The sequence below is a fragment of the Zosterops lateralis genome, assembly GCF_965231275.1.
Source record: "Zosterops lateralis genome assembly, chromosome: 10".
In the NCBI taxonomy this organism is placed as follows: domain Eukaryota; kingdom Metazoa; phylum Chordata; class Aves; order Passeriformes; family Zosteropidae; genus Zosterops; species Zosterops lateralis.
This window is the reverse complement of record NC_139770.1, coordinates 7,094,376-7,119,434: the sequence shown is the minus strand read 5'-3', so window position 1 is coordinate 7,119,434 and position 25,059 is coordinate 7,094,376. Positions and strand designations below refer to the sequence as shown.

General features: G+C 43.5%; 1 protein-coding gene across 1 annotated transcript in view; it reads right to left on the bottom strand.

The window, feature by feature from the left end:
* Positions 1-24,774, bottom strand: part of USP13 (ubiquitin specific peptidase 13) — a 49,640-nt gene extending 24,866 nt beyond the window's left edge. Inside the window, exons 1-6 of the mRNA XM_083868370.1 lie at positions 24,604-24,774; positions 15,011-15,136; positions 10,978-11,038; positions 1,803-1,924; positions 1,245-1,387; positions 845-1,029 (exon numbers count right to left, since the gene is read on the bottom strand). Of these exons, the coding sequence (XP_083724496.1) occupies positions 845-1,029; positions 1,245-1,387; positions 1,803-1,924; positions 10,978-11,038; positions 15,011-15,136; positions 24,604-24,756 (790 nt within the window). The 5' untranslated portion in view covers positions 24,757-24,774. The remainder of the gene's footprint in view (positions 1-844; positions 1,030-1,244; positions 1,388-1,802; positions 1,925-10,977; positions 11,039-15,010; positions 15,137-24,603) is intronic.
* Positions 24,775-25,059: the final 285 nt, after the last annotated feature.

Below are 25,059 nucleotides of genomic sequence, written 5' to 3'. Positions count from 1 at the left end.
CTTAGAAAAGCTCTCAAATGATGCTTGTTAAAAAAAGGGCTGCTCTAAACAGCAATTTTTCATCTCTGTAGTCATAAGCACTAAAGCCAAAATATAATCATGCTATGTGTTCTTCCATTTTTACTTCTCCATGCAGCTGCAACAAAAGATCTCTTTGCTTATGACTTTTTCAGCTCCTTGTGTTTTTATTCCATCTAATCCTCACACACCATAATCCCCTCCACAGCAACACTGCAGAACATCACACTTGGAGAATATGCAAACAAGGATACAGCTACAGCTTTTTTCCCCTCTCAAGATCATCACACATTTTACAAATGAGCATCACAGCAGCCCCATGAAGATGAGAGTTCATTAGACTGTTTCAGCAACATTTTGTTCAACAAGGAAAAAGAGGAGTTTCCATTATGATTAAAAAACCCATACATGCTGTTACAAACAGACTTTTAAATTTAAAAAGCTCATTAGCCTGTTGTTGTTTCTTTGCTACAGAAAGTTGAACCATTTGCCCTAGGAAATGTAGCAGAACTAAAAAATATTGTTTCTCCAGATTCTGTTGTTTCAGATTAATACCGTTCTTATGTAATAAGCCCAGTACTATGCAAACACTCCAAAATATTTATAGAAAATATAAAATGAGCAGATAAAACAGGTATGGGCTTTCTCAGAATGGAGTGTGTGTCATATTCCCCTCAACCCTGATCATCATTCACAGACTCACAGAGTTTCCTTTCACACTCTCAAACACTTTGCACTAGAAGCACAAACCCAGCTGGTAGGAGACACACACTGTCAGTCTCATGCACAGGAGGTACCTCATGTCAGAACATGCCACGGGGCTGACCTGCTCCATCAGGAGTGATGGTTCCCAGCTTCACTGCCAGGGGATAACCTGTCTCCTTGTAGTGCTCCATGGCATGGCCATTGCCCCCACTGCCATCAAAGAACCACTTCCCACAGAGCACAGAGCCATCGGTCAGGTTCAGCCACAGGTTCTCCCGCAGGTCACACTTGGAGCACTTCCAACCACTGCCAGACAAAACAGGGAGAAACAGCAGGAACATGTAAGGCAGGAGCCAGTTCTGTGCTTCCCAATTGGGAATACAAGCATCAGCTGGGGATACAAGCATCATAAAGTCACCCCAGGACACCAACCCACACACCCAGCCCAGAGGGGTCGGTGGGCTGAGTTCCTTTAGTTCAGTTACCCTGGACTGAATTAGAGAACCTACAATTGCCCTCACCTGGGGGGAATTCTAACACCATTGTCTAACTGTACAAGTGTCTTAGCATGTTTAGATGCCTGCAGCTCTTCTTCCCAGGAGTCTGGTTCCTGCTTCCTGTAGGGTGATTTTGCACTGAGGAGTGCATCACAAGCTATCGTCACCTGCAAGACAAATGGATGTCAGTCAAAGCCTTACACGACTCAGTGACTGGACAGAAACTGGCATTCAGCCTATTGCTAACCACATACAGAACTGCTTATCAGTAGGACTATTTATATACTCAAATATGCATCTAATCTTTTAGACTGTCGTCATTATTTTAGCAGGAGAGTAAGCATGTGTACTATGTGAGCTTCCCTAGGAGAAGCTGGCACCATAATAAGGGAAGGAATACAGAAGACAGAAGGAAATCCAAGAAACAAAAATCAGTTTTAAAAATTACTAATACTCTATTATAGCTGCCAAAGAAGGATCTTTATGTCCAAAAAATCACTGCACATAAAAAACCAAGGCACCATCTTGATAAAAACAGAAAAAGGAGACAATTCCTATGGTCACTTCCACACACTCACTGACCAGTGCTGGTAGCTCTTCTATGTTGGGTAATGAGATTTCATAGTGGTCAGGAAAGATAACGAGTTTTGCTTCATCCTCATATTCAAAGTCATCACTGTTGAGATCACTGCTTATCTCCAGATCTGGAAAACAAGATGGGGAATGTTAGGAGAGATTGTCCCATGATCAAAGTTCCAAAACTGTGACAGGGATACCACTATAAACATTGCTTGCCTGGCATCAGCCAGTGGTTTCTCTGGCTAGAAATATTTGTGAAATCCTGATCTAAACTGAAATCTCACCATCCTGAATGAGAATGTTCTGAGGATCAAAATCTCCCCTTAATGCCATCCCCAATCACAGATACAAAACATTTGCCCTCTCTGCAAGCAGTGCACTGTTGCAGACATCCCATTCTGCAAAGCAGCAAACAAAATTCTGGTCCTTTGGGACAAAGCCAGGATGCAATACTGCTGTGCCTTTTACCCAGAATCTTGAAATGCTATAAAGCATGGAGACCAGGTTACACTGTGCATGTCCAAATTGTAGAGGACAAATAAAATGAGAACCCCATATTTTCCAGATCACAGACCTGGCTGAAACGTGCTGTGGCTCCCATCCATCTTGAACCTGTGGCCTTTCCTCCCATAAAGATGTCCATGGCTGGAAGTATTCCTGTGTCTCATGCATAGTCTCAAATAGCTACAGCAAGTACAGTAACACCAACAATATCCCTCTCTTGCTAACTCCACTCTTTAACCAGGGTATCTATCTATTGGAAAAAAACTCATTAGCTACTAAAGCTTTCCTTTGAAGATCAAGCCTTCCACGGTGTTTGTGTACATTTTTCTTCCAGTGTAAGAATGACTTCTTTTCTTAAATATGCGCCTTGACCAAGCAATGTCAGCTAAAATGTTTGCCCAGAAATATGTGGACCCAGAGAGAAGCACAAGGGTATATTGGGAATTAAATGGCTAGTGTTTGTGTCTCTAACTCCATGAAAAAATATAATTATTAATTAATTATCACATAATGACAAGACTGAGTTAAAATTTTGTTCTGTTCTCCTTAGGATGTTGAAAAATGAAAATGTTAAGACCAAACATGCATGTGTCAGAAATCTTACAAGATTCAACTGCAAGAATTGCCCAGGCAACAATGGGATATTCTGGATCCTTCTCCCATCTGGACATGTGGGATTCCACTGTATTCTGATGTACCAGTCACTGACAGAATAAAGTTCAACCAAAACAAGAGATGTGTTACCAGTAGCCAAAGCTGGCTCTTAATTTTCGCCCCCAGTACAAGCAGATGCTTAATGAGTCACTTGATCCTAAACGAGCATTGGCAGCAACCACTGGACCCTGGGAATGCCTGAAATCTCAAATGTATGTCTGGGAGAGAGGTGAGGGTGACAGAAGCCAGACTCAGAAAACTGAGCTCTCTATTTACCCAAAGAGCAGTAACAGACTGAACAACCCAAATGATAAAACAAGTTTCAAAATAAATCTTAACTTGACCTGGAAAGAACAGCTCTTGAGAGGAACATCAACTCTTGGCTCACCTGCTGCACCAGCCGGCCCTGAAGTGACAACACCCACTGCCAGTGACTTCCAGCAACATGAACTCTCACCAGCAACCAAAAAAAGCCCTTTCTCATCAGCTCAACATGGACACAAAAGCAAGAGCATTTTCTCATACTGAAAACATGACATTTTTAGAGAAGGTATTAATTCATTACTAATTCCCCAAATCACGCTGTTTTCATAATGATTGTTGCATACTAGAGATGACCAGAGACCTCACTTTACTCCAGGCTTCTTTCTCAGTTTGTTTTACAGTCCTGGATTTGATACAGGAGTGAATCTCCACAGATGCAGTTTTTAAGAGCTCTCCTGCTCTATGGAACAAGGAAACTGAATATCTCCAAGCTGATGGTGCACATAGCAACACATCACAGAGAATTTTTACTTAATGCCAGAAATTTGATGGCGGCAGCATAGCAAAGCCGAAAGTACTGACCACCTCCTAAAGAGGAGAGAGGTTCCTCAGAGAGGACAAAAGCTCAGGGTGTGCCCAGCCGGGTTTGCAGGCAGTGAAGGCTCCTGCAGGGCTCTGGTCACACAGAGCCCCAGCCACCAGAGGGAACCTGGCACCAGCTCACAGCTCCCCGGGCTCTGGGGACGGGTCAGACCCGCTGATCTGCTCTGCCCTGTGCTACAAACATTGACCTACAGCACCTGGAATCCCCTCAGAGAAACAGCAGTGATACGGGTGCCCCTGTTCAAAATTCAGACACACCCTGCAGCTCACCTCCCAAGGCAAACAGCAGCCAGATTTAGTGCTGCTGGCCTGACCTGCATCTGAACCAGGGATCCAGGGATGAAAGACAGTATCCTATTAGCAATCATCTGCTGTCATCTAAGGACTTCACATGCTTAGGAGCACCAGCCTCCTGTGTGCAATGAGCAGGGAAGGGAATTTCCTTTTGATCTCCTCAGGCTTCATGCCATTTGTATCAGCAGAAAAGCAAAAAATGGTGTCCCATCAGCATGGGACTCCTTCTGCCCGACACACCAATATGGCAGCATCCCACTTTGCTGTTTTAAAGGATGCACAAAGCTTCATAACAGTCTTGAGAAACACCATGAGGATTTAAAAATCCCCTTTTGAAGGTGACCACCAAAAACTGGTACACTTCCACCCAACACCTAGTCCCTCTGACTAGGAATGAAAAGGCACTGCCTTATCACTCCAAAGACAGTTTCTCAGGGTCCAGATCCAGTACATAAGAGTGGAATGGACTTCTAAAGTCACAAACTGAAATCCCTCCATACACAGCAGGTGACCATATAAACTAATCCCTTTTAGGGACACTCAGAGGGACCCCTTAATGATGTCAGTTGAAAACACCCAGATCATCAATCATATTTTTAAATCTTGGCTTGTGTGTGTCCAGAGACATAGCTGTTAAGTTTAGTAAGAAATTGTACCTGCATTGTATTTCCTGTGCCTGTGCAAGGGCCAGCAAGGCTGAGAAATCCTGAGGGCAGAAATAATAAAAACTGATGACTGTGACTTTAGAAGGCAATGGATCCCACACTAAACGTGGACAGAATTTGACCCTGAAGCCACTGAGCATCATGTGCACTCTGCAGGTAGTTTCTAGTGCAGAATTTTAGGGAGGACTAAGAGTAACTACAGGAAGGAGGAGTAGGGTGAAATCTACATGCTAAGGGAACATATTTGATTAAAATTTACTCTACCACTAAAGACACTGAAAAGCATGAACTTTCAAGTACTATACTTCATCCAAAGTAGTTTCCTAATCAAAGATGATCTTCCAAGATGCACTGTGAATAGATGGCAAAAAAAAAAAAAAAAAGGGCTTTACTCAGTTCTGCGCCTGAGCCACAAGACAACCAGCCAGTCTGTAATCCTTCCAAGGAGTGACAGCTTGATGGTCAAGGTCCACAGGACATTGTTTCCCTTCCAGTGGAGTAACACCTTTCTGGTACCTCCTGAGAACCTCAGTTCAGTTCTTTGGCCACCAAAGCAGGTTGTAGGTGCTGTATTGGGAGGCCAGGACACCAGGCAAAGCAAAGCAGCAGACACCTCAAAGCAGAGGCTCAACTGACACTGTTATTTTGGGCGAGTGGTCAGTAGAGTAAATTTACTGCACCTCACAAGGCATCACTGAGTGAGGGTGAGAATGCACTGCTGCTGAACTGACTGAAAACAGCAGCTGGGAGAGACACTACTGTAATGAAAACCAACCCAGCAGAGGGGAAGAGAAGGAGTGGATGTGTCCAGATCAGATTTAGACAAGTTACCAACTGACTGCACTAATAATAGGGGCATGAAAGACTCCAGACAGGACCCCCAAGCAGGATTTCCTGTGCATATGGATGTGTCTGCATCAGTGTGAAAGGGAATACAAACATGAAAATTGAATGAGGATGTTGATAGCAAATCTACAACTGATTTTGAAACCCTAGAAAGACATTCTAGGAATCTGGGCTTGATCCTGCCCTCGCTGAAAGCAATGGACTTGGAAGCAGAGACCTGGGTCTTTAAGTCAAATTATTTCTTCCTGAAGCCTCTAAATAATAATGAATTGCAGCAGCAGCACTTTGCAAACTATAAGCTACTCAGTTAATTTGCTTTCAGGCACATTCAAAATATTAACTTCATCAGATCAATTATAAAACAGAAGATTTTTTTTTTTCTTTAAAAATTATTTTCCCCTCATAACATTTTCCCTTGCAGAAAAAATGAAAAGTAAAACTTTCTACAAGGATCATTTGGCCAATTCACGACTTGTAAAATAACATTCAAATTTCTTGCTACATCTCCAAAGCATTTTTATGTTGTTCCTATTGCTAGGTCAGCCTTCATCTCTTGCATTTCTGGCACAGTCACATGTTAAGCAAGCAAAACTCCACGAATATTCAAATTCAGAACTGTTTTGACAGCAGCATTAGCCTGCCTTAATCTAGTCTAATTTTCACAGTTCTACCCAAACCAGCAAACTATTAAGACTCTGTTAATGTAAGGCATCTGCTCACCATCCTATACTCAATTCAAGCATGGCAAAGCTAAAAAGCAACAGCTAATCTACTACTGTTCTGCTGCTGCTGCTGGGGAATATACACTGTTTTACTGGGTTAAGTTGCAAAAATTTAGTCAGGAAGTGCTTAAATTCTGTTACATCACAACTTTTCATTCATAGATACAGATACTCTATTTCTGCTTACTCACACAAATATAAACTTTAACCACTCACAGTAAAAGCCCTCTTCAGAAGCTCTCCAAACAAAAACATCCTTAATGCAAGCAGAGTTCTGCTCCTGCCTAGGAGACCTGTAAGTGAAGCTGTGGTCAAATCCAGTACAGCCACTCTCAGGAGTGGTCTTTACATTTGGAAACAGTAGCCACGAGTCCATCCACTGCCATCAGCAGGGAGGTGCCATCCAGGAAAAGCCCAGCAAGTTTACAAGTTCTCCCAGACTCCCCAAGTGGAAGTTTTCCTTTCCAAGGTCTCCCGAGACCTACTGTGTGTCACAGATACTCAGCAGCAGTCACAGATCTGCTGACAGAGCTGTTCATCTGAGGACTTCAAAACACTTTTAACTGATGGTCTGAGCTAGCCCTGACTTTGCTCAGAACAGAGCTGCCACACCTTGCTGCACTGATGATGCTCTGGTAACCAACCTGAGACAGGACATCTGTTCAGGGTCCAGTTTTATGACAGTCACTCTGCCAGCTCTGTACAGCTAAGAGTCCAGGCTCTGGCATGGATCAAGAGATGCTCAGGGAGAGGGAACCAGAACCAGGCAAAAATGGGCTGATTCCTCCCTCAATGCAGAGTTCAAATATCAACCTGAGGTGCTTTGTTTGCTAGGGGTGAGGGGGAATGGTGCTTGCAGTTGGTTTTGGAGAAAGAAATAGGGGGAGATGCTGTATGTAGATGCAGTTTTGCTGTTCAAAAGAAAGGTTTGATTCCTATTTATAAAGCAAAATGATAGAGAACAAAATATAAAGTGTTGCTTTAGTGGTGTTCCATTTAAATCTCCCACTGCTGCTGACAACTAAATTGACATTTCAGAGAACCACTTGTATCATCTCTCTCTCAGAACCACCTCTCTGATCAGCAACAGGTAACTCAGACCACATCCCTGTGCACACACAGTCCAAGCACCTCTCTTGTATTCTTTGTATCTTTCACCTACTTCAGCTACTCAGTAACACCTTAAAAATCACACACAGATTTATTCTCTTACCTAATTTTAAATCAACCAGCAAACTCAGTTTCTTCAGTTTTCAATCCCTTTCCAGATCACTTATATTGGATTAATTCTTCATAATTAGAACATTCTGAAAGACTCTGCTGGTAACTCCTGGGATAACATTCAGGGGGACTCTGCTGGTAACTATGGTAAAAATTGGATCTCCAACCCCTTCAGCGCAAGAATCTTCCCCCACATTCTGCTACCCCTTTTGACCACAATCTCATAAGGATGATTACAGTACACCCCATTAACTGAGCTTTTTTATTCACACATAAGGCACTGAATAAGACAGACAGCCTGCTTTTTGTATCACCCCAAACTCCCTGAAACATTGCACAGCCTGAGCTGAAGCTGTCATGTCCACACTGTCTCACAACACCTAAACCAGCCAGATTAAAGGCAGTTCATACATTTCAATAGACAATGCTGTTATGCTTCCTGATTACACAGAACACTCACAGCCAACACCCTTCAGCCTTCTCCAAAAAATACCAAACCAAACGTGCCCAGAACCTGATGCACATGTGCACATGCACACACACTTTGCTGTGAATCTTTCCATGTTTAGGGAAAGATAAATATTGCAGTTGACTGGCCCAAGCAGCCTGTGTTTCTATTGCATTTACTAGATAGCAGCAGTGCTAGAAAGTAATCAGTGAGCATCCAAAAGATATTTTCCTAATACTAAGGAGATTGAAAAGGGCTTAGTATCTTTAATAGTTTTACATCAAAGAGGATTATAACAAGCAATGTAACAAATGCCCAAACTGGATTGACTTGGTACACAAAGCTTAAATCTCCTTCAGGGAATTATTGATATGCACATAGAAACACAGGGATGCTGGAGTGAGCCACTGATCCTTGGCTGGTTTTGTGTGCCAGGCCAAGCCCTGCCTGGCAGGTCACATACCTGGGCTGTACCAGCCAGGATAAATTAACCATGAGCCAGCAATGTGCCCTTGTGTCCTCCAAGAAGGCCAGTGGTATCCTGGGGGCATTAAGAACAGTGTGGGCAGCAGATCAAGGGAGATCATCCTCCTTCTCCTCTGGTCTCCTCCTGATGGGGCTGCACCTGGAGTACTGCACCCAGTTCTGGGCTCCCCAGCCCCAGAAAGACAAGGAGAGAATGGAGAGGGTCCCCTGGAGGGCTACAAAGATAATTAGGGGACTGAAGCATCTCTCTTATGATGATAAGGTGGGCCTGTTCAGCCTGGAAAAGAGACTGAGAGGGGATCTTATCAGTGCACACAAATATCTTAAGGGCAGGTGTCAAGAGGATGGGGCCAGATTCTCTCCAGCAGTGCCCAGTGACAAGACAAAGCACAACAGGCACAAACTGAAACAGAGGAAGTTACATCTAAATATGAGGAAAAGCTTCCTTACTTTGAGGGTGACAGAACACTGGAACAGGCTGCCAGGAGAGCTCATGGAGTGTCCTTCTCTGGAGAAATTAAAAATATGTCTGGATAGTTTCATGTGCAGCCCATTCTACATGAACCTACTCCAGCAGGGGATTGGACTCAAGGATCTCCAGAGGTCCCTTCCAACCCCAACCATTCTGTGAAAGGTGCCCAAGGTCACAAAAAGAAGGACAGAATTAAAAAAACCAGTTTATATGAGATCAGCAGTTCTAAACCAATGGAAAATATGTTGGATTAAGAGATAAAACACCAAAATGTGCTAACCACCTCTGCTGCTGTCACATGCAAAATGATCAAATCATCTACCTCTCTGTGCTTTTGTTTCCTCAGCTATGGACAAGGACAGAAATAATTCTTTGTTCTTTGCTTTAAGCATGGCCAAACTCAGTAACATCTGCTGATCCAAAGAAGTGGACACAAAGCATCTGGAAGCATGGAAGTGCTGCTTCCAAGAACAGAGCAGCTTGATAGCAGTTTACTCCCAGCCAGCAGGGGCTGCAATGAAAACTGCAGTAGAACAGACCAGATGAGATACATTTTCAAAAATGCTTTAGATGCCAGAAGTGCTGGATTAAATGCTGACAGCATTTAATCCTAACCCACCCCAGTGAAGCTGCACTGCCCTCAGGAGTTCCCTTTGGAACTGCTGGTCAAGACCTACTCAGAGAGAACAAAATGCTCAGGCACAAGGGTGGAATTTGAGGATTTCAACATGGCACATCAGAGACACTCTGCCAGTACCCTGAGTGATGGCACATCTCAGTGACAGGAGCCTTCAGCTGTATGCAGAAGACCAGCAAGGACAAAATTTGAATGTGCTTTTGTACTTTGTATTTACAGTCACATTGCTAACATTGTACAAGCACTGCTGCACTGCAGCCAGCTTTGTTTCTGAACCAATTATTTTATAATTATCCAGTGACAATCAGGATTTTCAATGTAAACTGGCAGTAAATGGCATTTATATCTGCAATGTAACAGTCTCTTCCTACAAGTTTAACTTTTTGATGACTCATTATCAGTCTTCTTTCTTTCTCAGTCCTCCTTGCAAGACTTACTTACATTAATGACAACAATTTAATCAATCACAATCTGCAGAGGCCTCTTAGGGACACATTCCACAGATCAAAGCAATTCCAACAGAAGGTCATTCTATTGTTTCTCTTTAGCCATAGAGCTGGCAACTGCAAAGAAAACATTTCACCTTTTCGTTACCTGAAGAAAAATTCAGTATTCACTATTAATACAGAGACAATAAATAATAGATGAATTGGAGAAATACCACAAGCTGTGGGAGAAGAGAGAATACAGGCTTTTCATCACATTCTCCTCATCCATATTTATGAGTCCCTCAGGTTTTCTGGGTAATCTGAATAAATGGATTTTGGATGATATGGGCATGGCAAGAAAACTGCTTTCCATGAAGCAAGGGAATAGAACTGTGGACATAACAGAATCAGAGATGCTCATGATGTATGTGCAGTTGTATTCATTACAAGAGGGACCACAACATCACTGAAGAACATTTACCTGTGTAACAACTTTAAAATAGTAACAACCCTTCCTATGACCAGCTGCTGAGCAGAACAGAGCCACACTGAGGCCCTAAACATTAAGTATGGGTCAACATTCCAATAAAAGAGTGCTTTGTGGAAATTACAGAGAGAGAATGGACAGAATTAGTAAAGAAGTGCCTTTCAAAGCCTAGGCTGTTTCAGAGTAGTTGAGGATCTATTTTACATTAAAACGTTTCATGTATATATACACACATCTCTCAATATGCACCAAAATGGTTAGGAATTGCTTATTTGCCTGGAAAAACTTTAAAATCTAGAACCAAAAGTTAAAAAGGAAACCAAAACAAACATCAGGAAAAGAAAACCCAAAAGGAGCCCCAGAGCCAGACACAATGGTGGGCAGAACCCAAGTCCACACGCAGACAGGGTCAGAAAAGGACTGTGTGAAAGCAGCTGCTCACAGTACCTAAAAATAGCTTAGCATTCCTCCTTTTTGGTAAAGCTCCACCAGATGCTCCTGGTACCTTCTGGAAAGAGAGAAAGAGACAATTAAAAACCCATCAAGTGAGACAACAACAAATCTGCATTAACCCCTCCTATCAAATCACAGCCCTTGATGAGCAAGAATGTAAATGCTCTTTGCTCACCTCTGGCAGGAGGACTCACCACTGCCCACCACCTCCCACTCCACCTGAGTCCTCCACTCTTGGCTTGTTGGCCAAGGCTCAGAGGGTGTCCCACAGCCACCACGGGTGACAGCTGCTCTGCCACCAAGGCAGAGACACCCAGCACCTCTTAAAACTCTCTCCATTAAGTCCCCAAAAGTGTTTCTTAATGACTAAAGCTGAATTAGAGACAAGAAAAGGCTTTTATCTGCATAAACAATTCAACCCTTTATAACTAATTCCAGTAGGACCACTTTGCTTTGATCTGTTAGTTTGGTTCATTTTCTTCTCTCCAGAAAAATAAAATGCCCTTCCCATCAGGATCTACACCTGCTTCCATTAATCCAAATTACCACCATGTTTTCTGAATATTAGAAAGTGCAGGGGAAGCTTGACAACACCCAAGCAAGTGTTTAGTGGGTGATATTATTGTATTTTTAAATTTAAGCACCATAGCAGAAAACAGTAACTTCCAAATAAGATTAAGTTTATCTACTTTTCCACTTCAGAACACCTCAGACTACAAGGGAAAACACAACTCACTGAGGAAATGTCAAAGTCAATGCACTTACTCCTTAAGCTGTTTATTAAATGGCACCATTAAATCAAATTAAATCAAAAAAGCCTCTGTGGCCATTTGGTGCCAACATGATGCACGATGTAGTGTGTAATGTTAGTGTAACTGGCAAGGTTGTTAGGCAACTTTTTTTTTTTTTTGTTAATAATAATATTGGGATACAACAGGTGGAGAGAAAGCAGCCAAGAACCTGTCAGCCCACAGGGAAAGTTCATGCTCCCCTCTGCCCCTTCGCAGGCAAAAGGGTCACATATTTTGGGTGGTTCCCTTCACCATGTAAATAAAGCTTTGGCCTAAGCAAACTGCTTTAATCATCACTGAGGTCTTATACATCATAGGAAAATTTTCCATTCTTAGAAAGAGCAGATGCTGACAAACACCCTCTGGCTGCATTTAAGAACAGAATCCATTATCCACGTAGAAAAGCCCTAGGGAAAAGTCAGGGTTGCAACTCCGGCAGTTAAAATAAAAATAAAAATTCCTCAATGAACTGAAAATAACATGCAGAACATTTCTTTCTTTAATGAGACTGGAATTTAACAAGTGGGAAGGAAGTAGCCAGGAATCTATTTTAAATCTTTTTTTTTTTTAAAGCAGTAGCAAGAAACAACATAACCCAATTGCAAATACATTATGAATAAATTACACATTCTCCAAGGACTATATTTCCAGAACTAAAAAAAAAAGTTTTTTCTAATTCTAGGAAGCTCCAATTGAATTCTTATGTCACTAAGTGCAATATTATAAAAGTCATTAAGGCTAGCGATACCAAAGAGGAAGAATTCACATGGAGTGTTTATATTTAACTCAGGCCAGCAGTGATTTCAGTTTGATTTTTCCAAACAAAAACACATCAGAATTGAAGATGCTCAATATTCCTGAAACACCCACAAACTGTCAGTCTTTTCTTACCTTGCCAGAAATCACTGAAAACATTCTCCATTCACAAACTCATTTTTATTTCTAACAGATGTGACACACCCAACAAATGGGAGTGACATAAGGCATCAGCAGTGGCATTAAATTCCATTTATGATGCTCCTTGGACAAGGTGACAGTGCAGCCTGTTCTGCTGTCTCTCACTTTTTATAACATCATCATCCCTGGATAACATCCAGAAACCCATCTCTGTAGGAAATCTTTGTGCTTCTCTGCCCAGTGTTTTCAACAGGGCTGAGGCATCACTACAGCACCAAGCTAAAGCTCTGCCTGGAAATGAATAGCAGCTGTATAAAAGTCATACACTGCAGGAAGGAGGCTGATTTAAAAACTCTGAAGAACGTAACTCTGTGGAAAAGGAAAAGTAAAAAATCAATTTCCTTTATTTAACCAAGAATTTTACCAGAGGGTGCTCCATAACTTGCAGTTGTGCTCATCACTGGTGATTCAGCAGATGCCTCTGCCAGGGGCAGATGCTCCAGCTCTGCTTGAGCCAGGAGGCTGAGGATGTGACCCTTGTTTTCTAATTGAATTGGGACAAGATACACAAGTGACATTTATTCCAAACATCTTGGGAAGCAACCCAGGATTTCTGCAGCAATGTAGTGCATTCTGCAAGGATGATGCCAAGGGAACCACGGGCAGGAATAGCAGCCTCACTATAAGAATCTTAAGATAGCATACCCAATGCCTTTGGCTTTACTGCACCCTACACCATTAAAAGCTTGGCTTCCAAAACCAAAACCACAATGGAGCATGTGCCAGACACTTCATAAAACACTTGATGTTTCACATTGCTCAGAGGAAAACATGGACAGCACTTAAGAAGCAGACAGTCATGGCAAAAAAAAAAAAAAATCCACTGCTAACATATAAGGAATTCTGGCTATGAGCCTTATTAGATGATGCAATATTCACCTGCACTGTGTAGTCAAACTCTGTTTCCTGCCACATGACCTGAGAACCAGTGTGTTGGCACCTTCCAGCACAGAGCCAGCCCCTCTGCCACATCATGATTCACCCAGAGCAAAACAGGAACCGCTGAACTTCTTCAGCCAAAGGGGCTTGCAACACCAAACAGCAGTTGGGGTATTTTTTCTTCATTTTGGAGCTCTTCAGCCTAATCTTTACCAGGAAAGGAATTTTTGAGGCCTCATTTTAACCCTAGTTAACCTTAACTTACTGGAAGAAAATTATATACATATATATACCTGTCTCTAGATAGCATCTTTCAGGAGTGTTAAATTCAGTCAGAAGAACCATTGCTAAAACCAGAGCAGGTTCTGCAAAAACTCACTTAACAGAGTGAAGGAAATTGTTGGTCTTGCCTTCAGAAGGAAAGGCAATTCTAAAGTATAACAAACATCATTTACCATCTCATCCTGGAAGACATAAAATCCACCTCACTGTAATTCTGATAAAATATGGACAGTCCTCTACTGGAAATAAGGTAAGTGGTCAGGGCACTTTATATAATTCAAGGACTTTATCACCCAGGGGAAGCATTGCTGTAGAATGAGAAACAAGGATTCTAACCCACTCCAAACAGCTATTTTAAGCCCTCTAACTTGCCAGTAGAGACAGAGCTTATGGGAGAGTGAGCTATAAGCAAACCCAGTGCCTTCCATATAGCTCAGGTCAGAAGTAATTAAGAGTCTTAAAGATGCCAGACAAACCACAGACAAACAGAGGTTATAAAGCACAGGTTACAAGTGACTGCTGATATGCAGTGATGGTAGGGAAGAGCACTGAACATGAGGCTGGATGTGCACACCCATGTGTGGGGAAAGGCAAAATGAGGGGCAGTGTGTGTCTCTAGAATCCAGCATTAATTTAAGCTAAGCTTAAGATCCCAGGCCAAGTCAGGATTTAACCCTACAGGAACTCTAGGATGAAAAGTCACCCTGAGATAAAACCTCATATGAAAAATAGATCTCAGCAGTTTCCAGCCAAATCTAAGCCAAACCCAGTAACTGCACACTTGAAAGGCAGGTTTCAGAAAAATTATTTAGCTATGCACAGTGTGCACATAACATGCAGACAAAATGCATGTGATACATGGAAATGAGAAGTGAAAAACATCAGTGAAAGTCAGGAAGGAGCTGCCTTTAAGGTCTGACTCTTTAGGGCTTTTGATTCATCTCAGAACTGAAGCTATAGGACTGGTTGGGATCCAAGCACCTGGATTTGACATCCAGCCCCAAACCTGAATGTGTGCATTTCAGCCACTCAGGACTTGGTCTGTGTCTGAAATGCATGACCCAAATGAGCACAAGAGACACGAGACCTGCTGGGGGGCGTTGTTTGGGAAGCCTCACCTGTGTGACGTGGCGTTTGAGGTGCAGGTAGACACACTGTCCTGTTTTCCGGTAATGCCTCTCGATGTGTTCCCTTCCAAAGCCCAGAAACGTGTTCATGCACACATAGAGACCTCCTTCTGAATCCTGCAAGGAATGACACAAACAGTTACAGCAGGGAAGGAACTGGACAGGACAGGAGGGGCCCAGCACACAGAAAAAAACCCCAAGAATTGCAGACCCTTTCTTATCAGGCACACACTTAAAATACGGTTTTCACAGCATATTATGGTGTTTACACTATCAGTCCTCTAAGAAACTTCCCCATCACATCACACATATCAGAACACATCATCCCACAGCCTACAGAAACTCTTTGAGACGAGTTACCTTGCAACTACAGATTAGTGAGTGTCCAAATTGGAAGTCTAAAAGTTAGTCTTGAAAAATTCCACTTGAGTGCCCAATCCACAGAGGTTCATAGGCACAGAAATTTGTAAAGCATAGAAATGAGCATGAGCATTTATTTGAAATAGCAGAATTTCTTGTGGGCATTTGACTGCAGGAACATCATTCCAAACCAGAAGCACAGCAGAGTTGATGGCCCAGGGACTCTGCCACAGCTTCTACAATTGATCACAATCTTGTCTGAGAAAAAAAAAAGATCTCAAGCGACCTCACAGCCCTTAAAACTGGGTAACAAAAACTTGGCAAGTGTTTTGTGTGCATTCTTCAGTATCTCTCAGAGATCCTCTCCATTCATGCAATTACAGAGTTTGGAGACAAGGGCATTACAAAGGGAACATTAAGCTTTATACTCCTGCTGCTGATCACAAATTATGATATTTCAGTAACATAACCTGGCATCACTTTTTGCTCTCCCTAAAACTGGGTGTTGATGCTGGCTGCTACCAGGGTGTTGTTCAATTTTAGCACTGCTCTAAGACCTCTCCTACACCACACTGCCAGAAGGACTTTCAGTCTTCTGCTCATTGGTGTTGGATCAATTCTTTCAAGCCCTCTAACATGCATTGTTTTGTGTAGGTGGTGCATAACAAACATTGAGCCTTTCAGAAGCTCTGTGACCTTCCTTCTATTGTGAGTGTGTTTGTCCTATTGGATAGCACAGAACACCTTGTGTTAAATTCCCCAAAGAACAACATGAACTACACTCATTCATAGGCACTTCAGTAGTAAATTATTATAAATATATATATGAAAGTAAGGATCATTATCTCCAGAAACAAGTAATATTAGACACAGAGATGCTGCCTGCTCTTCTATCTTGCATTCCAAATCCAAATTCTTCTGTGTTACCTCTTTCTGTGAGAAAGTCATGGATGTGTCCTCTACAAGAGGATCCTAGAGGAACCCAGTCTAAATAAAAACACACAGGGTCACTCTAGGGTCTCAGGAACTTTGTTTAAAGTTTTGTTTTCTTGGAGATAGTCCTCTCTTTTTCTGGAGGGAATCCAAGAGACCACTGAACCATTTCTCAGGCAGCCTATGACAACAACCTGACACTTTCAGTATAGGAGCTAAATGTAGAGTCTGAGTAAGTTGGTTGTGGTTACTAACAAAACAAGAGAACACAGGAAGAGTGTCCTCTCCCACAGCTTGGAAAGAAGTGGACAGACTGTTCAAAAGCCCAAAAGGTCAAAGTAGAACAGAAGCCTGTGTGAAAAAGACACCTTTGTAGATGGCTGAGCAAAGCATCAGGCCTCTGTTTGGTGCTCAAAAAACATTCAACTGTGATCTAAGACAAACTTTGTGCTGGTTAATTAAACCCCACTGAGCAGACAAACAGTTCTGGAAGGAATTATATTTTACATTGTCTGTGGCATGTAAATCTTTGTATTTGACATCCATTTTAGATGTGTGAAAGTTTATGCTGGAGGAAGGCAGCTTATCTAAAGAACTGGAAACACTATTCTACACCAGAAAAGCACAACTTGTCCTGACAGACAAACCCAGGAACTTCAGCTGGGTACTTTTCCCCCTCATTCTTGCTTGAGGATGCAGCAGACATGTAGTGTGAAGTTTAGGACAAAGTAATGTTTAAACATTCTCTTCCCTTATCAGTCTAATCTAGAGTGGCACTGGTGGGGCAGAAGCTTGTAGGTGCTCAGGCTCCATCACTGCCCAGGAGGCCACTCAAGAGCAGATTAGTCTTCTCACCTTCTAAGCAGAAGGAAAAGGGATTGCTCCTCACTGTATTTCCTCCTGTTCTTTGCTGCTAAGGTGCTCATGGTATGCCAGGTGCTTTATTCAGACAGGGGAAAGACACAGCCCACACCAGGGAGAAAAGTGGTTTTTAAAAAAAAAAAAATCTGCTCCTACTTATTTGGACACCAATTCATATTTGGAGGAAGGAAAGAGGCAGGGAATCCACAGGGAAAGAGAGGTAAAATGTACCAGTTCCTCCCTCTCAGACTCAAAAGCAGAGCAAAAGCTGGTGGGTGAGAGGCAAACACAAGCACCAGTCTGTGAGGACAGAGAGTGATCACCCCTCACTCCACACTGCTTGCGGCACCAGACACCAACAGCTTTCAAACACCACTAACCTGATCAGGATTTGAACTAATGACCTCCATCCCATTACCAGCTCTCACAAACCATTTAGATCCCTCAGGGAAATTGAGGGTTTAGCAATTTCAGCTCCTGCAGTGGCTCAGACAATGACTTTGTACAAACACAAGGGCTGTGGTGATGTCCTAACATGGAAAACAACTGCAGGCTCAGGGACAGTGTCTCATGCACAGGTGTTTGCTTTAGGTCCTCTGGAACCATGACAAAATTTGCTAAGACAGTATCATAGAAGAGAGTAAAATGGCACCTTGAGTCTCCACAAGTCTCCACACCCAAATGTGAAGAATGAAAAGCTCATCCATCCTGTCATATATAAAGTAAAATGTGCCAGTTATGACAGAGTCACTGTCTTTGTGCATTGTGTTGTGGTTTCCATGAGAGCGTCTCCCTACAAAATTCATACTCTTACAGAACTGCTACAGGCTCTGTTCAGGGTGTCTGTTCATCAGGAACCACCATTAATTAACCAGACTCTGGTCATAAGGGTCTTGCTGTATAACTACAACCCAATTTTAATATATTTGGAAAAGTTACAGGACCATCCCCAACATACACACATTGCACTGAATCCAACAATAGTCTAACTAAATGGCACATATTTTATTTCAGGACAGGCTTAAAAAGAACAACAGATGTTCTGGCACTTAATATTCATCTCAACAACACACAATAATTTACAATGAGGAACAAAAAGAAAGCCTGTCTCTCTGTCAGGTACAATGTACTATCTACATTGAAACAAGGAGAAAAAAACCCACAGCAAACCACACACAATCAACTGACCACAACAGGACATAGAGATGGCTCCAGCAAACAAAAAATTCATTTTTAAGTTTCCACTGGAGTAAATGTAGTTATTTCTGGGGTGGGATGGGGGAACCAACACAAAAAATGTGTGCTGAGGCCAAGAATATATTTAGTCACATTCAAAAGAAACATGAGATATGAACAGCGGCTGCCTTTTAGACAACTGCCCTCTGTCACCCAAAGGTGACAAGAAAGTAATGGTGACTAAAGGAAAGCAGAAAAGAAATAATGAGAGGGTAAAATTGGGCAACAGGTAAGAAAAGGACAAGAGGGAGAAGAAACAGAACGAGAATAAGGAATGGAAGGACACTGACATACACAAACATTGATGTCAAAATAAGTACAAGCAGTGAAGAGGTGCCCTGTACTACTGTGAAAGACAAGAGATGGGAAAAGAAGAGCTGGGTTGGGCAGAAAAAGAAAGGACAAAGGATGTGGAAGTAGGAAATAAATTACAGGGCTTCCAGTAATTGGATTGTTAACTTGAAGTGCAAAAAAAAATCCACCCCCTGCTCTTCCTTTACAAAAGCACTGTATGGCACTGGATAGCACTGGATACTTCCTTACAAGCAAATTAATTCACAGTTGCTTCGCAAAGATTTCTGGTGCCTCTGTTGTGGCTCCTAAATGGGCACATGGACAAGGCCAATCCAGTACAGCACTTAAAACATCTCCTGGGAAGAAAAGAAGCTGTGTGGGCCAGTCAGCCCAAAAGCAAACCTCCACTCCAAGAGGTGGCTTGACTGCTCACACCCACATATAAATCACAGGTGGACTCCAGAGCAGCACATATGAATTCCAAAGCAGTGTCTTGGACAAGTCACAGGAACAGGCAGGATCAAAGCTTCATAGTCAGTGAGCAAATACAATGGCAAAATTAATGCTGGGTCAGGAGTATTACTAACCTGCAACCAGCAACAGAGAACTTCCACCCATCCATCAGCACTGTTTGGGGTCAGTTTATCCAAGTGCAGACTGTGTGAGACTTGAGATTGCCAAACTCCAGCCCAGCACTGCAGCCCCAGCAGTGCCACCTGCACTGCTCCTCAGATGTGGGGATTGTGCTTGGTGCAGAGACCTGGCTGTACAGCTCTGTTGGTCACAAAAACAGTGCTGTACTTCCACAACAGAAAAGCTGGGGAGAAGAGTTGAGAGAAAAATGTATGGTTCCACAGCATTTCAGCAGAGCTCCAGCACTTACAGTAATCTGTATCTCTGTGTCTATTCTCTGACACTCTGGGTACCTCAGAACTCAAGTCTCTCTGCTACCCAAAATATTCCAGTCCATCACCACTCTGGATAACAGGATGGTCAGTGGCACATGAAGAGGAAAAGGCTAGTAAGATCCAAATTTAAATCAACCCCAAGGAAATGCACAATTCCCATGCACACTGCTTGTTCTCCCAAGCACCATAGTTATTTCTCATGTGCCAACCACTGCAGGCACAACTTCTGCTAATGTTACCATTCTCCAACTCCAGAAGACCAGTGGGTCAACTGATGTGAACCAGTTGAGTGTCCTGGTGCACTTCCAGCCAGCAAAATGTGACAGCTTTGGTATGTCCCTGTCAAGCAACAGTACCACACTGCTCTGACTTTTCAGGTGATCACCCACCACCAAGCAATTTACTGCCTCACTAACTGGAGGTCATTTTTCAGCAAGGCCAAAATCCTCATCTGGAGTATTCCCTTTGTCTTGGTGTGTTCAGTCCCCTTGTTTCTCCTCTGCTGCTCTCATTCCATCAATAGAAACAAGATCCAAGCCTACCCCTCATAGACAAGGGCCTCAGTGCATTTCTGATTTTCCTCAAGGAACATTGACCAAAGGAACCACCAGAGAGGAGGTGCTTATTTCTAGAATGTTTTCTGCAACACAACCACCAATATCCATTACACACTCCAGACTCTCCAGGATTTCAGTCTCAACTGCACAACAAACAGCAGAGCATCAGCTCAGCTCAGACTTTGGGACTTGTCCCAACACAACCATTTACAGAGTTCTCGAGCCACAAAAATGAAGTCAGCAAGATTCACAAAGGAAGCTGTTGTCAGCAGCAAGGTTTTCCAGCAGAGCAAAGCCAAACTTCCAGCTGCTCAAACAAACACAGCCCTGCACTCCACAGAGCCAGCCTGCCTGGTCCTGTCACCATGTCGGGATCATGAGCTGTGCTGGGTTTGTCACCAGTGCCCTTCGTGGGGAAGGTTTCAGAGCACATCCAAGTGCAGCATCCACAGCTGACATAAAAGCCCTTTTTATACTCCAGTTTGTATCCCTTCTCCAGCTGTTGTCTCTCCCCCAGATGTGTCACTCTCACCACCAGTGACAGGACCTGAGGGAAAGGCATGAAGATGTGTCACAGGAGGTTTAGGTTGGATATTGGGAAAAGGTTTTTCACTCAGAGGGTGGTTGGACAATAAACAGGCTCCCAGGGAAATGGTCACAGCCCCAAGCCTGACAGAGCTCAAGAAGTTTTTGGACAAGGCTGTCAGGCACCGGGTGGGATTGTTGGGGTGTCCTGTGCAGGGCCAGGAGTTGGACTCATTGATCCTTTTGGGTTTCTTCCAACTCAGCACATTCTATGACTCTACAGTAATAAATGATCAGAGGTTTTTGAGACCAGGATCACAGTAAAAGGTGGAATTTCCAAAGCTGAATATTATTCTTCAAAAAAATAATAGTACAACAAAAGATTATTTTACACAACCTTGCTATCTTCTGCATTCTACTGAACACAAAGTCAGGCTCATCCATCCAAAGAGGAAGAGAAGTCACAGTGGACAAAATGGGAGAGAAGAAACCTACAGCACAGTGTTGGAGATGTGGAAAATGTCTCCAGGAGGCATGACTGCACCTCAGATCTGAATAATGAGAGGTGCAGGACTTTGTCAGCCAAGCTGCAGGGAAGTGGTTGGTTCCCACAGCTGCTGGGTCAGTCCCTGGAGGAAGCAAAGCTCAGCACTAGGCCAGGCTTGTGTTTTGTAGGCAGCCTGCCTTCTCTCCTCATTTCCTGTACAAAAGAATGGCTAACTGGAATAGGAGCCCTCATCACAGAAATACAGTTTTTCTAGAAGACATAAAAAATCTTGAAGAAAAGTAATTAAAATGTAAATCATCAACAGAATATTTTCTCATGTTATGAGCCAAGCAAACTAAAAAGTGTCACTAGGTCTCTTAAGTGCAAAGAAATTTGCCTCCTGTTCCTGCCAGCTTTCCAGGGACCAACCCTAGCATGTTCTGTTGGAAGTAGGCCAGATCTAAGGATGTGAATTTCTCATCTGTTTATATTTCTAACAATAACACCTTTCTGACAAGATCACCATGATACAGTTAATCCACATGGAAAAAAATACACTAAACAGCCACTTGTACTTCTAGCTCCCATTTCTGAAGTCTCTCAGCTAAGGACTCTCCCTGTAGCACAACGGTGACATTGTTCTCAGATCTTCATCCAAGGAAGATTTAAAGCTCATGGGAAAGGAGCTTCAACCAGTTTTGAGAACAATTAGTGAAGCTGCCTATATCCACTAGAATATGCACTATTCAAACCCAGACCAGATGACACAACTGACAGAGATGTGGGCTGCAAAAGCCACATCTCACTGCCACATTAAACTTTGTACAGCTGGAGGTAGAAGAGGGAGCTACTCACTCCCAGCAGCTCATTTTCTTTGGCACCCCCTGACAGGAAAAGCTCTGATTTTGACCATTTCTCTCTCCTTGGTCCTTGCAAATTTGCTGCAGCATCTTTCTCTACAATAATAATGTTACTCTGTACCCTAACACTGACAGGTCTGATGGTTTTCAGTGTATTTTAAAGATCACAACACATCCTTACAGGAAAAGGATTAATATAAAATTAATATAGCTAAAGACACTTGACTGTAGAGCTGCTGCATGACCAGGTATGACATGACATGCTGAAGTTAAACTCTAGCAAGAAGCATATTTTAAAATGGCAAAATGAGAAGATGTGAGGAAATACTGAGAAATATTCTTACAAGGGAAAAAACCTCCTCCAGCAAAAAAGCAATCTGGAATTTTAGCATGGCTAACAAAACCAAGAGTTGGTTTTTTAAATTCTTGAATATTATAACAGGGCCAACATTTTCTTTCAAAAAGAAGCAAGTACTTCAAGAGGAAGAGGCTCACTTAGGTAATGCATCGATAACCTAAGAAAATAAGTCACAAAATCAACCTCCTACAAAACATAAACACCTCCCTTTAGCCAAGAAACCACCTGTTTATCCTTTCACTTTCCTTCTGAATGAAAAACTGCAAAAGCACAGCTTTGGTATTTTCAATTTGTAAATTACAGTGTTTGACCCTAGAAAGCACACATTACATATGCCCCTTAGAATCTCCATCCTACAGACAACATCCAAGTATCTATTAGATTATATGGGAATTTAATATAAAATCTGAGGCAAATCTTTCACTCTGCTAAGCAGAGGAGTGGTATGGGCTGAAAAGCTGAGACTGCTTTATTTTCACTGCTACTGCATAAGTTCAGTCAAGCCTTTTGCCCAGTGAATGCCCATAACACAATTTAAATGAGAAGTTTTTACATTGGAGGGCAACATTTCCCTAAATCTGAAATCTCTTCCTGATAATGTCAAAAGGATGAAAATTTTTATAATTAGAAGAAAAAAAAAATCACACATTCTGCTTCCCACTCCTTTTGCTACTTTTATCCATAGTTTCTGTTAAGTTTGGCTCAAATGTTTTACGTTTTGTTCAAACATATTATTTGGCTAAGCACAGCTTTTGCTGTGTTCAGTTGAGGCTCGTGGCAAGGGGCGGTGATTGATTTTTTCACTCTGTAGCAGCATTTTATATCCCCTCCTCCTTGCTAACAGAAACTTTTTACAAACCATAATATCCAAGAAGCCTGAAAGTGTTACTAAAAACATCAACCACGTGTTCAGCCGAGCAGGAATCTGAAGGAAAGAATGTGGTATATTGATTTTCTCCTGCCAAAACCTTCTTAAGTATATAATGCAATTATCGCCCCTGTGGTGGAGTCCGATTTGGCAGTTCTAATCAGCCCAGCTCCCAGTACAGTCAGGGCTGCTGGGTGACACTTGAGATCTGAAGAGTGTGGGTAAAAATAACCCCTGTTCAACTAGACATGACGAACACCAGACAGCTGAGTCACCTTTAAAACCAACTCTGATTTTTCTCTGTTAAAAGGAATTATCAAAGAGAGGGGGAATTGTCAAATAGGAGGGGATAAAGGATTGCAAAAACGTGTCTGAAATGTGTCTTTCAATGAATATTCTGCAATGTTCAGCTTCATTCTGATTGTTATCACTGACATTAACATCAACACACAGTACTCAATCACCTTTGGGAAACCTCAGTTTCCTGTGGAGGAGCAACTTTTAATAAAATTTTCAACTTCTTTTGAAAATGCCTAATTCTCAAGCACCTGTTCCTTACGAAGCACTGCCCGTTTATGGAGGGTTCCAATATTAGCAGTGGAGTTAAAAACTGAGTCAGGCCCCAAATGTGCCACTGGAACACAGGCAGTGTGGAGCTGGGGGATGTTCTGTAAGACACCGCAGAAATAACACCACAGAAAGTTTCCTGCGTGTGAAACATTCATCTCACAGCAAACACACCGAGCTACCGGGGAAACACTACGAGTTCACTGAAGTTCAGTGATGTAACCGAAACCCCGGGGGAGAGAAAGTGTTTCAGGGCAACTTTCACTGATTTTCAGGAGGAGCCTTTACCTCGGCAGCTTCCTCTGAAGATTTTGAATAGAACGAGCACCGAGGCAGTAGGAAAGCAAAATAATTGCCATCTGCTCGCCAAGATACACCGAGGAGAAGGCCATTACTGTCCCTTTTTTACCGCCTCGGTGCGAAAGCAAAGCCGGGCTGGAGCAGACAGACCCCGACAACCAGAGCGAGCAGGAGGGAAGTCTTCCCAAAACCGCAAAACCCCCGCGTCCAAGCAAACACTTCAGAGCCGTGAAAAGGAGGGAAATAAACAAACAAACACACGCACGCAGGAAGGAGGCGGCGGCGATGCGCGGGGAGCGCCGCCAGCCCGGGCAGGGATGGGATGTGCGGGAGCAGCGGGGCCGCGGCAGGTGGAGGGGGATCGGGGGGATTCCGGAGCCCGAGGGGGAGGCACAGACCCGGGGAGGGGGCGAGGGGCTGCGGCGGGGAGGGGAAGGGGCCGCGGGGCGGGGGCGGCTCGCTGCACTCACGGGCGACTCGTAGGAGAAGGCACATTCCGTCTTGTAGACGCGGTCCCCCGACTTGGGCACCCGGATCGTGGGCATGTAGGGGACCAGCAGCTCGCCCAGGTCCCCGGCGGCCATCTGCGCATCGCCGCCGCGGAAGAGCGCGGCCCGCTGCATCCTCCTTCCCTCCCTGCCCTTCCCTTCCCTGCCCTGCCCTCCCTCCCGGCTCCCCGCCCGCCCTGCTCCCCTCCCGCCGAGCCGCTCTGCGCGGGCGATGGAGGCGGCGGGACCGGGCCCGGGGCAGGGCGGCGGCGGGAGCCGGGCCCGAGGGAGGGAGGGAGGGAGGGCAGGGGGAGGGAAGATGCTATTTTTAATCCAATGGCAGCGGCGGCGGCCGCACCAGCTGCGGCGGCGGCGGCACCCGGGGGTCCCGGCGGGGGCGGGCCGGGGCAGGGCAGCGGGGCGGGATTCCCGCCGAGC